The sequence below is a fragment of the Aquarana catesbeiana genome, linkage group LG05 (genome assembly GCF_042186555.1).
Source record: "Aquarana catesbeiana isolate 2022-GZ linkage group LG05, ASM4218655v1, whole genome shotgun sequence".
NCBI classification, from domain to species: domain Eukaryota; kingdom Metazoa; phylum Chordata; class Amphibia; order Anura; family Ranidae; genus Aquarana; species Aquarana catesbeiana.
Genome location: NC_133328.1, coordinates 485,879,855 through 485,898,999, shown reverse-complemented (window position 1 = coordinate 485,898,999; position 19,145 = coordinate 485,879,855). Strand labels below are relative to the sequence as shown.

General features: G+C 40.0%; 1 protein-coding gene across 2 annotated transcripts in view; it reads left to right on the top strand.

Annotated features, from left to right (window-relative positions):
- The window catches only part of CDH2 (cadherin 2), a 425,329-nt gene that overhangs the window by 300,413 nt on the left and 105,771 nt on the right, over nucleotides 1-19,145 (top strand). For both annotated transcript variants that reach the window (XM_073631511.1, XM_073631512.1), the window contains exon 3: nucleotides 3,932-4,158. In XM_073631511.1, coding sequence (XP_073487612.1) covers nucleotides 3,932-4,158 — 227 coding nt within the window. The remainder of the gene's footprint in view (nucleotides 1-3,931; nucleotides 4,159-19,145) is intronic.

Below are 19,145 nucleotides of genomic sequence, written 5' to 3'. Positions count from 1 at the left end.
TTGGCTTAAAAAAAGGGTGAGCTTGGGGTGCAGAGCACTGCCCCCCGAGCCCAAAAAAAATATACCACCATCCGCCACTGCTTATGTGCACAGCTGCAGCCTTTGAAAAAGGTTCCATTTACAAATTTGACTTTTCCAATTTCCAGTATCAGTGATATTGTAATATATTACATTAAACATTCACTGTAGAAATAATCTTTTGTGTTACGTATAGTACTTTTTTTCCCGCAAGCTGCTCATTTCTGGCCTACAGCTCAGCTTCCCTGACAACCAATAGAAAAAACGATGATTGTTTCAGTATTTTACTAATGCTTAAATATATAAACTAGTGCGTTTGTACTGATAAAGATACATGACCAGGAATCATAATAGTCAGCAAACACTTATAAAATATTTTGAAATATTTCCCTTGCAGCAAGGGATTTCAGGATCTGTTTTTAATGACTATGGGCCAGGAAGTTTATCTGTTTCAGTATTTCATCTTGTGCAGCATGTAACATTTGAAAGAGACTTGCATATCCCTTCTGGCTTTAGGCATTAAAGGTTAATTCATGGTATTCCATATGTTTCCTTACCCAGCTGCTGAATTTCAAAACATGCCCTTGACAAATGGGGTCATCATGTAAGGTCACATTGTTAATGGAATGGAAGACACTAACTGCAGTGTGACACTCTAAACTATCTCTTCTATTTTAATGTTTCCTTATGAGGATGTATCGTACATTGTACTGGATACAGATTTTTTTTTCCTCTGCCGCATAAAATAAAGACAGTCACCAAGGCTCCATATATGAGTGGAACTCTTGTTTCTCTGAAATGGTTCTTTTCTCAATTATTCTCTGCAAGGGATTGCCCGAAATACACAATAGCTTGTGCGTTATATACTAAATGATAAGTAGTGGTAATATTTTGAAGGAGGCCATTCGGGTAAGTGTCCCTTTGGTCATAAACAAGCCAGAGTTGTTTATATTGAAGTCATTTTGTGTGTTGATAATACTTTTGCTCTCTCCACAACTATTCCTAATTCCATTAAAATGTCTATTTCCTATGAGAGATCAGCTGAAATTCTTTAATACTGCAAACTTCAGCATTTCTAAAGGACACATTTATATATTAAAGTTTTAGAATCTCTTAAATGCTCATCAGAGTGTATTTTACCTTCCAGGGAATGATATATTTGAGACAACAATTGGAAAACGTTTTGAATATTTTATAGGGAACAGTTTAGGTTAAATAAATTTTCAGTATGTGCACAGACAACTAATAACATTGTGCATTGCTTTGTATTGCAATAGCTTCATGTACCTTGCTCATGTAGCTACAGTTATTGCCAAAGCAATCCCTGCATGTATGGCATATCATTTAAAGCAACCTAAAGTGATGGCCAGGTTCTAGAAATGACCAAGCTACTCTGCTCAAAGCAAGGCTAGATCTTTGCATGACAGTCCATGGCACGCTGACATGTCATATTTCATAAAACAAATGTCAGGGTCCAACACAGGAATCCATTTACTTGAATAATGTCAAAAGATTGGGTTGTGATCTGACACACAAAAGTGGTGCACCTCCATCCCTAATCAACTCAACACAATTAATTTGGAAATTTATATAAGGCACATCACTAAACAGACAGGTCTAAACAAGACAGTTCCGCCATATATCAATGTAAACTATTCCAGATACTTAAAATAATTGTTTATTGTACATCATTTTAAAACCCTTAAAATGAATGTATGACAAAGTAATTGCACCAGTGTACTGGGTAGTGGAAAGGCTTCCCCTCTACCTGTTATTATTAGGTTACATTTAAGCCTAGTACACACTGCTAGTTTTTTTTTTTTTGTTCAACCCAGCGGGCTCAGGACGGACCCTCTCCCCTGCTTTTCTATTGTGTTCTGACAGGAGAACGGCCCCCCACCAGAACACTCCAGTCAGCCCTCTCAGCCATTGGCTCAGAGTTCTGACCAGAAGCTGACCTTTTTCGGTCATGCCCCTTCTGAAGTACACACAGGCCCAATGTCTGCCGGTTTCTATTGAACCGGCCAGTCACACCCAACATTCGACCCCTGTGTATGGGGCTTTAATTACAGTCCAAAATAATATATCACAGCAGGGGGGATTAAAATAATGTACAATAAAGAGTTATTAAATTTAAGTACCTGGAATAGTTTATATTGATATATGACTATACTGTTTTGTTTAGACCTGTTCATTTAGTGATGTGCCTTATATAAAGTCCCACAAGCTAAATTAATTGGGTTATGTATTCTAATTAAGTCCTCTGAGAAGAATATTACCGAAAGAGATGCATGAGGTAGTCTATTACCATAGGCGGAAACCATATTTACAGATTATGGAGCCCTTAGCAACATTTTGATGGAGCCCTCTTATGATTTCTGAGACCCACTGGGCTGTGTGTTAGTTGAGCCAATAGTGGAAAAGAGCTGTGGTGACAACAATAATATTAATTACATTAATATTATTTTATATTTATTATAGAGATATTAGTGCTCCTGTAAACAACTACTCTATCATCTTAATACAAACTGATTCATGCGTGCCCACTAAGGTCGGCCATACACGGTTCGATCACCTTGGGTACAACCAGGCTGCCGGATTCACTTGCGATTATCACAAATGGCTACTATAGCCACTGGTGAAAATCACTGTCTTTTCCCAGTGGTGACGGCTTCCCCTGTGCACCCCTGCCAGGAGAAGGCAATTGTTTGGCAGGACTGTACTTTACTGTAACCTATGGTTGCAAGAAAGAAATTTGCACTATATATGGTCTGCCTAAGTGGGTTTTTGCAGAACTACAAACTTCAGCTGTTTTATCAGTTTTTAGCTAAGGAGACTGTTATTTTATACAGCATTAGGAAGACTGTGTTGGGTAAACAGAGTTAACTGCAAAGTGCTGATAGGGATGACAAGAAGCTCTGAAGACAATAATTCTGTTTATAGATGAGTAGAAGGGAAGAGCAAGTGAAAGATGTGACTATGGACATTCTGATCTCACGGACTCCTCCTGGGCATCTGATGTCAGCTCTTGATGGCATGAGGGTTCTCACCTACTGTGACCTTTGAATTCCCTAATGATACACTACTGGATCTGTGTTATACATACACATATTTTATATGTTTAGATTTTAATATGTTTATACGTTTAATGTCTTGACAATTTCTGCCCCATAGCAGCCTCATGAGCAGTTATGGTTATAGTTATGCTACTGGTCAGAATCTCATTGTTGTCTGATCTGAGTTCAGTTTTGTGGGGGCCAGTTGGGGTTGCCACCAATGACTCCTTTACCCCTAGACTCCCACTCAAGATCTGCATTGTTCAGGTGAATAGAACAGATAAGATTGTGAACTTTGCTGTTGTTTTCTTTTAATAATAAAGATATATATATATATATATATATATCCTGCAGAACATTTGTAATATATTTGTACAGTTCCACGGGACAAGATTAGATTACTAAAATAAATAGCATATAAATGCTCTGTGGCAGCCAGCTAATTTAACTGTTCAATTACAGAATAACTATATGGTTATCTCTCACTGCCTGTGGTATGCATTTAAATACAGTTGATGACACATTTTCTTTTTTAATAATGGCAGACTCTGCTTAACAAAGAGTCAAAGCTTCAAATTTTTAACACGGTGGTGTTTATGTCCCCAATGTACAATGTATTACACACTTAGTTGACAATCTTTAAATCCACTTGTTGTTCTAAATGTATTTTCCAAGGCAATGATTCTTTTGCCAATATGTCATCTTTAAGTCATTATTATTTCTTTTTGCTTTTCTGTGAGCAGATTGTATCTTAAATATTTAGCCTTTGCTCCACCATTGATTAGGTGATAGTTTTTCTAGTTTCTGTAAGTGACTTTAGTGCTGACTTTTATTTTTCTTGTTCTTTGTTTCTCCAGTGAGGTTTACAGATTGCGGTGAACAAAGACACATACATTATGAGACCAGTAACCCTACAGACTTTCGGATCGATGCCGACGGGGTAATATTTGCTGCAAGAACTTTTGACATTTCACCAGATCAGAGGGAGTTCATAGTTTATGGCCATGATGAGGAAACCAGACAGTTTTGGCACACTGCTGTGAATATCACCCTGAGACCTCAACATGCACAAGACCCACAACAGGTAGGCTACAGTATGGCATCTACCTTTCACATGGGCAACCATGTAGTAAATATGGGGCAGAGAGGGTTATTATTATAAACACAAAATGCTGTGGTTGTTTTACTAAAGGAGTAGAAAATATTTACGGTACTTAATTAAGTGAATATTCATCTAGCCTAATGAATAAAGTGCAAGATTAAATGCCTAATCATGTGCAAGAAAAATAATAAAAAAATATTTCTATTTGCAAAGGATCTGCTTTAATCAACTTCTAACAAATGAAAACAGCGATAGATGGATTGAAATGTGGCCGGTCCCTGCTGAACATGGCAAATTTCGGTCCATCTATGGTATTTTATTGAACTGTATATTTTCTATTGAGCTGCTTGTTAATGTAATACATTAGATAAATTAGCTAATGTTGGAGCATTGTTGTTTCCAACACAATTTTATCTCATCAAAGTGAATCCTTTTTATAATCGTGAATACAGTATAAATCTTAATTTACAAACATATTTATCTTTTTTCTCTCTTGAAAATAAAGTATTAATGCAGATCTGTAGAATGTGGTAAATGCTAATTTTAAATCTAAATTGCATTTGTCTGTTAATCAATACAGAAGCTGTTTATTGATTCTATTTTAAGCAGCCCCACAATTTAGGTTATGAGAATATGAGAAGTTAAAAATGAATTGATTGTATTTTAATTGGATAAAAACTGAATTTCTCTGATGACTATCATTTTTTAGTTTAAAGTAAGCTTAAAGTGGTTGTAAAGGCAGAAGGTTTTTTTTTATCTTAATGCATTCTATGCATAAAAAGCCTTCTGTGTGCAGCAGCCTCCCTTATCCCCCCTAATACTTACCTGAGCTCCATCTCTGTCCAGCGATGTCCACTAGTGTCTCAGCCGTCCGAGATTCTCCCTCCTAATTGACTGAGACACAGCAGCAGCGCCATTGGCTGCCGCTGTTGTCAATCAAAGTCAGCTAGTCCATCAGGGGAGAGAGGGGCAGTAGTCGGAGCTCCCTGTCTGAATGTGACTCGGGTTGGTGCCCCCATAGCAAGCTGCTTGCTGTGGAGCACTGAACAGGAAGGGGGGGGGGGCAGGATCACAGTAGAGGGACCGAAGAAGAGGAGGATACAGCTGCTCTGTGTAAAACCACTGCAACAGAGCAGGTAAGTATAACATATATAGTTATTGTTAGTCATTGTAAAGTCTTGTTTTTTTTCCTAAAAAATAACAATCACTTTAAAGCTGAACTCCAGGAGAAAACAAGATTTGCACATTTGCTATGTAAAAATGAATTACCAATAATGATGTGTGTCCCATTGGTGGATGCTTCTGAATTAAAGTGGTTGTAAACCTCAGACATGAAATATGAATAAAGCATATCCTTCTATAGTGTGCACTGTGTGCTCATGTCTGTCTGCTGCATCTTTCTTCTGCTATCAGCATGAATTACTTCTGACAAGCGTTCCTGACACCAAGAGAAAAATGGTGACAGGGGAGGGCACAGTCTGCGATTGACAGCCTTAGCTCTGTTCCTGTGTGCTGTGTGAAGGGGGTATGTCCCTTCCCTCCAATCAGCTCTCAGAGTTCTCCTTACTGAGCTCTGCAGAGTGTAATTTTACTTCTTCCCCGCTTCTTTCTGACAGCTCAGACAAGTTTTATCACTTCTGCACTTTGAACAGATGCAGAGAAGAGAATACAGCAGATAAACAGGTACAACTTATGTAAGAGGATTTGTTTTATTTCTGTGTATCATCTAAGGCCAGGCACTTTGCTGGGTATATGTAAGGATTTACAACCACTTCAGCTCAGGAAGGCGCAGTGCCGTATCCAAAAAAAAAGCCTGGTCATGAAAAAACCCTTCATGACCAGGCCTTTTTTTTGGATACGTCACTGTGTTACTTTAACTGACAATTGCATGGTCATGTGATGTTATACCCAAATAAAATTGATGTCCTTTTTTCCCACAAATAGACCTTTCTTTTGGTGGTATTTGATCACCTCTGTGGTTTTTATTTTTTTCGCTATAAACAAAAAAAAAAAAACATTTTTGAAAAAAAAAAACAATATTTTTTACTTTCTGTTATAAACCATACCCAATAAAAAATCTAATTTCTCCATCAATTTAGGCCAATATGTATTCTGCTACATTTTTTTTGTACAAAAATCCCAATAAGCGTATATTGATTGGTTTGTGCAAAAGTTATTGTGTCTACAAACTATGAAATATTTATATGGCATTTTTGTTTATTTTATTTTTTTACTAGTAATGGCGGCGTACAGCGATTTTTAGCGGGACTGCGACATTGTGGCAGACAAATCGGACATCCAACTGACACTTTTGACACTTTTTTGGGAACCAGTGACATTATTACAGGAATCAGTGCTAAAAAATATGCACTGTTATTGTACTAATGACACTGGCAGGGAAGGGGTTAACACCAGGGGCGATCAAGGGGTTAAGTGTGTCCCTAGGGGATGCTTTCTAACTGTGCAGGGGATGGACTTACTGGATGAACAGAGAGATCCGTGTTTCTGTTTAGCAGAAACACAAGATCACTCTGTTCATCCCTGTCAGAACAGTGATCTGCCTTGTTTACATCGGCAGATCACCGTTGTGTCTTTGGGGAGCGATCGTGGGTGGCTAGCGGATATCGCGTCCGCCAGACCCACTGATTGGCGCACTCGTTGGCTATTGCATGAAATGATGTACAGGTACGTCGGTTTGCGCAATAGAGCGAACCTGCAGCAGTATATATACTGCAGCCGGTCGGCAAGTAGTTAAGGAAAAAACTCTAATTTAATTCTGACATGGCTGCAAGTGTCCAGCTTGCAACTCTGAAAATTAGACTCTGCATACAGTGTAAGCTTGCTTTCAACTTTGTCCATTCACTAAACATCTGATCGTTCTGTGATTGGAGGAGGGGAGATCATGGCGTTCATTCACCCATTCCCCTGGCAGGTACAAGCAGATGTTTTCATTTATCTTCAGACAGAAAGCCTGTACAAATCAATGACACACTGATACTGTCAGAAACACTTGGCGGTACTTGCTGGCCCTGTGTTGTAATAGAAGAAAACCTGCTGGGGAACAGCAGTGAGCTGATCACATGAGCAGAAAATAACATTTCTGCAGGCATTCAACATGAGTGCACAGACGGCCCCATACAAGGAAACCAGGTTTTATTTATTTATTTATTTATTTTCTTTTGACAATTTTAGAAAATTGTATCTAGTAGTAAAGTGAACTAGAATGGTACTTTTTTTTTTATTAGCTCTAAATTACAAAACATATAATATATAAATTATTTGTTCTTTTAAAAAGTGGAGTTACATTTTAAATAACCAGTCAGGTCAAGAGAAATGGTCACATATTGGATTGGTGTCTAAAGTAAGATAGTCAGATAAGCAACATTATGCTTGATAAAAAAGATGGGAAGGGTAATAAGATCAAATAAAATGTATATCCAACCAAAACATGTTTTTTTTTTGGATAGAGTGAGGAAATATTGGAACCTCTGTCTGTTTTTTACTTCTCTCTGGTGTATTAGTGGGAGTTTCTCTCCACTTTCTTTCTTTTCTTTCAACAGAAAGGAAGTGAGAAGAAATCTCCAACAGCAATACAATAAAAATAAAGTGATTTTATTGTACAGCAGGGCGAGGCTAGAACACGTGCCAACTTTTTATTCCTTGCTGTGTTGTAAATTTTCAATTATTTTCTGTTTGGTAAAACTCTTGTCACCGGGGCAATAAGGAAGGGGAAATCTCCCTGAGGCCTGATTCACACCTATGCATTTTTAGTGCTTTTTTGCATTTTGCAAATTTGCACTATAGCCCATTTTACATGGTTTCCTATGGAACAAGTTCTGTAGAGCAAATCTGCAAAATGCAAAAAAGCACTAAAAATGCATAGGTGTGAATCCAGCCTAATGGAAAAGTAAAAAAGCTAACCCAAATAAAGCTTTGATTGTAGGAGATCAGCTGCTCTAAATGTGCAAAACTGAATTGGCCAAATGTAAAAACAGTGAAAAGAAATGAAAACTGTTTAAGGTAAGCAATGCTTTAGCAAACTAAAAGGGTTGATTTGCTAAAACTGGAGAGTGCAAAATCAGATGCAGCTCTGCATAGTAACCAATCAGCTTTCAGGTTTTTGTCAAAGTTTAAATGAACAGCCTGAAGTTAGAAGCTGATTGGCTACCATGCACAGCTGCACCAGATTTTGCACTAACCAGTTTTAGTAAAACAACCCCAACATCCAGTTAGGGTTTACTTAACCACTTCCCAACCATAGGCCTAATGTTGAAGTGGTTATTCCAGTACCATGACTGCAACTACAGTCATGATCCTGGTATCATTTTTTACAGCCGGCAATTCTTTCTAGTAAAAGTAATCAGAGAGGCTATACAGCTGCTGTATTACTTTTACAGGCGGCAGAAGGGAGTCCCCTTCTGCCGCCGCCTTTACCAGGCTCTCCCATCTGATCAGGGAGCCCTGTAAGTATGAAACAAGCAGGATCCCGTTCTGGGAACACAGTGAGCGGAACTGATGTTGTTCCTTCCACTTTGTGACATCAGAAACCTGAAGTGACAAGGTCATTTCCGGTTTCAGTTTTATGTAAACATGCTATTACTGGCTAGTAAAAACAACAAATCAAACCAATCTCAGTTGGATCTAATGCATTAGAGGCCAGAGGAGAGGTCTGGGATCTAATAGACCCCAGACCATACCAAAAAGAGGACCTGTCATGGCCCATGCTATCACAGGGGATGTTGCTCATCCCTTGTGATAGCAATAAAGTTGTAAAAAAATAAAATAAAATTAACGGTTCAGTGTTAAAAAAAGGTACATAGAGTGAATAATAAAATGTAAAAAAAACATTTTAAAGCGCCCTGTCCTCCCATGCTCACATGATGCACGTCGGTCCTGCACATATATGTAAACAGCAATTGCAGCACATATGTGCGGTATTACAGCAAACGTCCGCAAAGGTACCGTAGTTTGATGCCAGTACATGGCGTATGCAATTTAAAGCAACGAGTGCGGCTGTCCAGCATTTATTTTCGTCTTATTGCTACTAGCAATAGCCAGCACCAACAACCTCCTAACCAAGAAGGACTTACCTTTTGCCTGTTTAATCCTCCTGGAGCGGTGATTATTCTCCTCGCAATTTAAAGCATGACATGCTTGGTATATATTTACTCAATTCACCAACATCATTCATCTTTTATATTTTACCAAACAGTTTGATATTATTTTTTTTGTGCATTAAGTATATTTTTTACAAAAAATTGTGTTTGAAAAACTGCTATGCAAACATTGTGTGACAAAATATGCAGCACCCACCATTTTATTCTCTAGGGACTCTGCTTAACCGGTTCAATACAGGGCATTTTCACCCCCTTCCTTCCCAGACCAATTTTTAGTTTTCAGCGCTGTCGCACTTTAAACGACAATTGCGCGGTCGTGCGACATTGTACCCAAACAAAATTGACGTCCTTTTTTCCCCCACAAATAGAGCTTTCTTTTGGTGGTATTTGATCACCTCTGCGGTTTTTATTTTTTGCGCTATACAATTTTGAAAAAAACACAATATTTTTTTACTTTTTGCTATAATAAATATCCCAATTTTTTTTTTAAAAAAAACTAATTTTTTCCTCAGTTTTGGCTGATACGTATTCTTCTACATATTTTTGGTAAACAAAATCGCAATACGCGTATATTGATTGGTTTGCGCAAAAGTTATAGCGTCTATAAAATACGGGATAGATTTATGGCATTTTTTAAAAAAAATTATTTATTTTTTTTTTTTTTACTAGTAATAGCGGCGATCGCAATTTTTTTTCATGACTGCAACATTATGGCGGACACATCGGACACTTTTGACACATTTTTGGGACCATTCACATTTATACAGCGATCAATGCTATAAAATTGCATTGATTACTGTGTAAATGTGACAGGCAGTGAATGGGGTTAACCACTAGGGGGCGGGGAGGGGTTAAATGTGTTTCCTAGGGAATGCTTCTAACTGTAGGGGGAGGGGACGCACAAGGGGAGGAGACCGATCAGTGTTCCTCCGTTCTGGGAACACAGATCGCTCTCCTCTGAGCTGACAGGACGTGGATCGGTTAACAGGCAATCGCGGGTGCCTGGCGGACATCGCGGCCGCCGGGCACACGCACCGGGTCCCGAGCAACGCGGCGGGCGCGCGCCCCCTAGGCGGCCGGGAACCCGAGGCCGTCATATGACGTCCACCCAAGATGGGAGATCCCATCTGTGGACATCATATTACTATAGGCGGGTAGGGAAGTGGTTAAAATATATATACATTTGTGCTCATAAGTTTACATACCCTGGCAGAATTTATGATGTATTGGCCATTTTTCAGAGAATATGAATGATAACACAAAAAACAATTCTTTCACTCATTTTTAGTGTTTGGCTAAAGTCATTTATTATCAATCAACTGTGTTTACTCTTTTTAAATCATAATGGCAACAGAAACTACCCAAATGACCCTGATCAAAAGTTTACATACCCTGGTGATTTTGGCCTGATAATATGCACACAAGTTGACACAAAGGGGTTTGAATGGCTATTAAAGTTAACCATCATCACCTGTGATCTGTTTGCTTGTAAATAGTGTGTGTGTATAAAAGGTCAATGAGTTTCTGGACTCCTGACAGACCCTTGCATCTTTCACCCAGTGCTGCACTGACATTTCTGGATTCTGAGTCATGGGGAAAGCAAAAGAATTGTCAAAGGATCTGCGGGAAAAGGTAGTTTAACTGTATAAAACCGGAAAGGGATATGAAAAGATATCCAAGGAATTGGGAATGCCAATCAGCAGTGTTCAAACTCTAATCAAGAAGTGGAAAATTAGGGTTTCTGTTGAAACCAAACCACGATCAGGGAGACCAAATAAAAATTTCAGCCACAACTGCCAGGAAAATTGTTCGGGATGCAAAGAAAAACCCAGAAATAACTTCAGGGGAAATACAGGACTCTCTGAAAACATGTGGTGTGGCTGTTTCAAGATGCACAATAAGGAGGCACGTGAAGAAAGATGGGCTGCATGATCGAGTCGCCAGAAGAAAAAGCCATTACTACGCAAATGCCACAAAGTATCCCACTTACAATACATCAAACAGCACAGAGACAAGCCTCAAACCTTTTGGCACAAAGTGATTTGGAGTGATTAGACCAAAATTTAGCTTTTTGGCCAAAACCATAAACGCTACATTTGGCGAGGAGTCAACAAGGCCTATGATGAAAAGTACACCATTCCTACTGTGAAACACGGAAGTGGATCACTGATGTTTTGGGGATGTGTGAGCTACAAAGGCACAGGAAATTTGGTCAAAATTGATGGCAAGATGAATGCAGTATGTTATCAAAAAATACTGGAGGAACATTTGCATTCATCAGCCAGGAAGCTGTGCATGGGATGTGCTGTCATTGGCTACAGCAGAATAAAGTGAAGGTTCTGGAGTGGCCATCTCAGTCTCCTGACCTCAATATTATTGAGCCACTCTGGGGAGATCTCAGATGTGCAGTTCATGCAAGACAGCCCAAGAATTTACAGGAACTGGAGGCTTTGCCAAGAGGAATGGGCAGTTTTACCATCTGAGAAGATAAAGAGCCTCATCCACAAATACCACAAAAGACTTCAAGCTGTCATTAATGTTAAAGGGGGCAATATACGGTAGTAGGAACTGGGGTATGTAAACTTTTAATCAGGGTGATTTGGGTAGTTTCTGTTGTGATTATGATTTAAAAAGAGTAAACACAGTTGATTAATAATAAATGGCTTCAGCCAAAGACTAACCATGAGTGAAAGAAAAGTTTTTTGTGTTATCATTCATATTCTCTGAAAAATGGCCAAGAAATCATATATTCTGCCAGGGTATGTAAACGTATTAGCACAACTGTATATATATATATATATATATATATATATATATATATATATATATAATATATATTATATATATATATATATATATATATATATATATATATATATATATATATATATATATATTAGTAGAGGATGTGCTGCAGCATTTAATTGTAAATGCATATGCACTTACCTTTTTTCCTTAGTCCCTCTGCAAAGTCTTAAGCCCCATACACACGATCAGAGTATCGTACAAAAAAATACTGTTTTCAAAGCGATCATACGATAATCTAATTGTTAGTACACAGCTGTTGTCTGAAATTTTCCAAAGGGACAAACACGAAAAATTTTCTTGTACGATACCAGATCGTACGATTTTCAGTTAACCAGTTCCAGACTGCCCACCACATATATACTGCGGCAGGGCGGCCCAGCTGAACATAATCACGTACAGGTACGTGATTTTGTGCACACGGTTTTGGGCGTGCGCCACTCCCGCTGTGAATGGACACAGTAGGAGCCAATCAGCGTGTCCAGCAACCCGCGATGGCCGCCACAACCCACCGATCATTCACTGGAGAGATGGACCAGCCATCTGCCTGTGTATACAGGGCAAATGGCGGATCTGTCAGGAAGGGAAAGTTAGTTTTTCTTAAGTAAGTTTCTGTCAGTAAATTTTGTAAATAAGTAATTTTTCTACACTGATGTGCGCTGATGGGGCTGCACTGATGGGCACTGATGGGCACTGATGAAGCTGCACTGATGGGCACTGATGTGGCGGCATTCATGGGCACTGATATGCAGCACTGATGAGCACTGATAGATGTCACTGGTGGGCAGCAGTGGTGGGCACTGATGGGCAGCACTAGTGGACACTGATAGATGGCATGGATAGGCAGCACTGATGGGCACTGATAGGGGGCGCTGATGGGCACTGAAAAGCTGCACTGACTGGCATCACTTATGGGCACTGATTGGTGGCACTTATGGGCACTGATTGGTGGCACTGATAGGCACTAATTGGTGGCACTGATGGGGCTTTCCTTTAATCAAGGCACTGATGATCAGTACCCTAATTACCTGTCTAGGCCTCCCCTGCAAGGAGATGCCTTTGATCGGCACTCCCCGCCACACACTCTGTCAGTGTGAGGCGAGGAGAGCCGATTCACAGCACTTCCGTATTTACATGTGACCGGCTGTGATTGGACACAGCCGATCACATGGTTATAGAGCCACGGCCATGGCTCTTTACAGAGATCAGGGTCATGACATGTCCTGGCAACATGGCGCTGCCACAATCACCGCGCTGCACGCCCCCCGCGGCCGCTCTGGGGCGCCGCCATATGATGTCCACCCAGAACGAGAGCCACACCGTCCCTCTGTCATTTGGCGGTGGGAGGGTGGCAAGTGGTTGATCAGTACAATTTTCGGCTGAAAATGCAATACAAATACATTACATCACTTCTGAATTTTTATTCTGTTGTATGAGAATTTTTGTACTTTAGTAACCTATTCGTTTTTTGATATGGAGACTAGCATCCAAAAAAAATGGATGATCATTCGTCAGATAATGTCATCATATGTACTAGGATTTACAGATACCTGTAGATCATGACAGTAAAGTCCACCGGTAGGGAAGATGTTACAGGGGGTGTGGTTCTCAGCATTGTCTTTTCTCGTTTCTTAAGCCCGTAGATTGTCAATTAGCAGCTGATCGTGTCTAGTCCTGCCCACTATTTTCTGAAATGGCAGAACTGACTGTGCTGCTGAAACCCCCCACTGTGAGCTACAGTGTCTGGGGGGCAATGGTGAGCATGTAAAACACAAATGAAGAAGGATTTGAGGAGGTAAAATATTTTTTCAATTCATGAGGCTCTTTTATCACATAGTAACTAGATTTGAGACCTGTTTAGACTATCAAAAAGGGAAATTTGGGTGTACTTTATTCTTCATATAGCAGAGGATAAAGACTATTGCGGTAAATTAGAGAGTTAAGCCTATAAATGAAAAAAAGTGAGCCTATAGAGTTCCAATTTGCTTGTCAAAAAAAAAAAACTCTAAGGAGCAGGGCCCTCTGATTCCTACTGTATTAAAGTGTATTGTATTTGTATTGTCTACCCTCAAGTTGTAAAGCGCTACGTAAACTGTTGGCACTATATAAATCCTGTATAATAATAATAATAATATGGAAAGGCTCTACATTAAAAAAAACAGATACAATAAAACTCATATAGAAGTGTTCAGCATTCTTAGTTTGTCATAAATGGACCCCCCTTTAAACACTATCTTTAATGATGTCTGAAATCACTGCTAATTTACATACATACTTAGCATCTTCCACACCTGAATTTGGCTTAAATATTAAAGAAAATCTTTTTGCCAAGAAGATATGGGAAATCCCTTTTGCTGCTTAGTCATTTACAGGACCATGGCTCTCCCTTTTACACATTCTATCTTCAAATGGACATTTTTTGTAGGAGACACCCGTCTGAAATAAAAAAAGCAGTGTATGACGCAGAATTAGGGAGTAGAACTAGAAAGGAGTTTCAACACCTACAGAAGATTAATGGCCAGTGTGCAAAGTGGGTCATCCAAAGCATCCATCTTGCCTGACATAGGTTTAAAATAATTACAGAATTAATACAGTGGGATTTAATAGGGTCATAAATATTTGAGACATTCTTTACCAGTACATATTAAATGTGTCTTTGGAATTTGCATGACATTTCAGCATGCCCAAGTCTGACTAAAAACTGCCTGGATAGTGGCAGATATGATGAGTGGTAATATAAATCCTACAGAAGTGATCATTTATTCAACAGTCAGACAGGGGCGACTTGTGCAAAGAGGCAGTAGTGTGTTTTCTCTGATTATAATGCTGAGGCTGACTTTGCATGGACTGATTTTTCAAATGATTTGATACGAATTCTGCAGAATATCAGGTCCAGTATTCTGTATACAAATGTGATCACTGAAGACAGAAATAGGTGTTGGATACCAGCTGTAGGGAAATCTTACTCTTGTGACAGTAATTTTCAAGACATGTTATTGATAAAATAAGCATTTAAAGTACTGCACAATTACAAGCTAAACATGTTTACAACTGTTTAAAGAACAAATGTTTGGGAAAACATCCATTCAGCTTAAAATCTCAAAATATCTGATAATTTTTAACTCTTTTTTTAATGGAGTGGAGAGGGATTAGAACACCTGCATTGTATCTCCAAGTGTGAATTGAACCTTTGAGAACTAAAAAGCAACAAGATAGGTAATAAATCTCCTGTTGACTGTTTCTGCCCTTTACCAAATGCTAAGACGGATACATGAGGACTGAGGCTCGGTTCACACTAGATGCGGTACAAATTTGCACCGCATCTAAATCGCAAACCTGTTCATGCAAACTGATTGCCGAATGTATGTTAAGTTAACGACACCCCGCAAGCAGTTTGCAAAATGTAGCAAGATTTTCAGAAACCGGATCGCATGGGTGTGAACACTTATGCGATTCGATTCTGGTGCGGACCAAAAAAAGGGTCCTGCATGAGTTTGGCCTGAATGCAATGTGAATTCAGCTATACAGTTTGTATGGCTGAAATTTGCATCGTGCAGACATCACAACAGCAATGCGGTGCAAATCAATCACATGCAATGTCTGGCATTGCACTAGTGTGAACCGGACCTTAAAGTATTAACAAACCCAAATCAAACATTTATTGTATTGAAGCATATTATTTCATAGATGTGATTGCTGCATTCATTATCTACGGTATTTTAGGCTTTTTTAGGCTTTAGGCTTTGTTTTCACCTGGTGATTCAGCCAGTAAGACTGTTGTTTTTCAAAAGATCCAGAGGTTCATTTACTAAAACCAGAGTGTAAAATCTGGTGCAGCTGTGCATGGAAGCCAATCAGCTTCTAACTTCAGCTTGTTCAATTAAAGTATTTCTAAATGCTGAAGGTTCTATGCATGAAGGTAAAACCTTTTGTGTGCAGAGCCCCCACCCCCCACAATCATAAACTGAGCTCCTTCCGATCAAGCGATATTCACAATAGTCTCAGCTGTCCCAGGACTCTCCCTCCTCATTCGCTGAGACAGCAGCGGCAGCCCATTGGCTCCTGCTGCTGTCAATCACAACCAGTGAGCCAATGAGGAGAGAGCGGGGACAGGGCCGAGCCACAGCTCTATGTGTCTCATGGACTCATAGAGCCGAGGCTCGAGAGCGAGCCCACATCAGTGCCCCCAGGGCAAGCAACTTTCTCTGGGGGCACTGCTCGAGGGGGAGGAGCCAGGTGCTTCTCTGTGCAAAACCAATGTACAGAGCAGGTAAGTATAACATTTTTTTTTATTTAAAAAACAAAACAACAAAGCTTTAATACGACAAAAAAAACTACAAAAATAATACTAAAAAATTTGGAAGCTGATTGGTTTATTTGCAGAGCTGCACCAAATTTTGCACTCTCCAGTTGCAGTAACTCAACCACCAAGTTCTCCAGCAGAATGTATCAGTTGCAGAGATGAGACAAACTATTTAACACTCCTAGGAGTGCTTACAATGTTCAGATTTTATTTATTTGAATAAAACCTTTATCCCGAAAAAAAAAACAAAACGTTTGCTGTAATTGTTTATAAAAGACTAGCTGGAGTTTGAATTCAATTTGTTAGTTTATCTAAATGTGCTAGTACATATTATTATTATTATTATTGATATTATAATTCAGGGTCTATATAGCACCAGCAGTTTGCGCATGGCTTTAAAATATAAAGGACAGTACAGTTACAATACAATAAAATATAAGAGGGTTCAGAGCGCCTTGCTCATAAGAGCTTGCAATCTAATAGGGTGGGGCAAATGGTACAAGAATGTATTAACTGTGAGGGATGAGCTGATAGAAGAGTTAAAAGTTCAGTTGCTAGTCAGAGGTGGGATACTACCAGACCCTTATCTGAACATTCAGCCTGGCTGGCTAGGAAAAGGGGAGGAAGAGCGAGCTCCTTCCCCCTAAACCATACCAGGCCACATGCCCTCAACTAGGAGGGTGTGCTTTTGGGCAAGGGGCTCCATTCCCCCACCCCACCCCAAGGCACCTTGTCCCTATGTTGATGGCGACAAGGGCCTCTTCCCCACGACCCTGGCCAGTAGGGGTCTGCAGGCAGGGGGCTTATGGGAATCCCACCTGCCCCATGTGAATGAGTATGGGGTACATTGTGTATATACATATATATATATTTAAATAAAAACACAGAGACAGTTTTTGACAATCCTTTTATTAAAAGAAAACAAAAACAACCCAACGCTATTTTTTGTTACATTTTGGCGTGGGGTTCCCCTCCGAAGGGCCTGGTATTGATTGAGGGGGTAACCCCCCTGTTGTTTTTGTTATTCTCATTTGAACTTGTGTTTAAAACTGATGACATGTCAGATGCATTCCTATAGAAGGCAATGAGCCTGGAATTCACATCTGAACCGCAACGCAGTGCTCAGAAAACGCACAGGACTGTTTTCATATTCACGCTGAAATCGCATTGCCACTGTAGCGCAGATATGTGAACCGGCTCCATAGAAAGCTTGTTTGGTTCACATGTCATCTAATTTGAATATACACTATATTATCAAAAGTATTGGGACACCTGCCTTTACACGCACATGAAGTTTAATGGCATCCCAGTCGTAGTCCGTAGGGTCCAATATTGAGTCGGTCCACCTTTTGCCTCTACAGCAGCTTCAACTCTTCTGAGAAGGCTGTCCTTAAGGTTTGACCATTCTTCCAGAAGCGCATTTGTGAGGTCAGGCACTGATGTTGACAAGAAGAGAAACACAAGCGCCTCTAGGTTAGAACTGTAAACATTTTAATGAGATACAGAACAAGATAGGTAATAAATCTCCTGTTGACTGTTTCTGCCCTTTACCAAATGCTAAGACGGATACATGAGGACTGAGGCTCGGTTCACACTAGATGCGGTACAAATTTGCACCTCATCTAAATCGCAAACCTGTTCATGCAAACTGATTGCTGAATGTATGTAAGTTAACGACACCCCGCAAGCAGTTTGCAAAATGTAGCAAGATTTTCAGAAACCGGATCGCATGGGTGTGAACACTTATGCGATTCGATTCTGGTGCGGACCAAAAAAAGGGTCCTGCATGAGTTTGGCCTGAATGCAATGCAAATTCAGCTATACAGTTTGTATGGCTGAAATTCGCATCGCGCAGACATCACAACAGCAATGCGGTGCAAATCAATCACATGCAATGTCTGGCATTGCACTAGTGTGAACCGGCCTTTAAAGTATTAACAAACCCAAATCAAACATTTATTGTATTGAAGCATATTATTTCATAGATGTGATTCCTGCATTCATTATCTATTTTAGGATTTTTTAGGCTTTAGGCTTTGTTTTCACCTGGTGATTCAGCCAGTAAGACTGTTGTTTTTCAAAAGATCCAGAGGTTGATTTACTAAAACCAGAGTGTAAAATCTGGTGCAGCTGTGCATGGAAGCCAATCAGCTTCTAACTTCAGCTTGTTCAATTAAAGTATTTCTAAATGCTGAAGGTTCTATGCATGAAGGTAAAACCTTTTGTGTGCAGAGCCCCCACCCCCCACAATCATAAACTGAGCTCCTTCCGATCAAGCGATATTCACAATAGTCTCAGCTGTCCCAGGACTCTCCCTCCTCATTCGCTGAGACAGCAGCGGGAGCCCATTGGCTCCCGCTGCTGTCAATCACAACCAGTGAGCCAATGATGGTACAAGAATGTATTAACTGTGAGGGATGAGTTGATAGAAGAGTTAAAAGTTCAGTTGCTAGTCAGAGGTGGGATACTACCAGACCCTTATCTGAACATTCAGCCTGGCTGGCTAGGAAAAGGGGAGGAAAAGCGAGCGCCTCCCCCCTAAACCATACCAGGCCACATGCCCTCAACTAGGAGGGTGTGCTTTTGGGCAAGGGGCTCCATTCCCCCACCCGACCCCAAGGCACCTTGTCCCTATGTTGATGGCGACAAGGGCCTCTTCCCCACGACCCTGGCCACTAGGGGTCTGCAGGCAGGGGGCTTATGGGAATCCCACCTGCCCCATGTGAATGAGTATGGGGTACGTT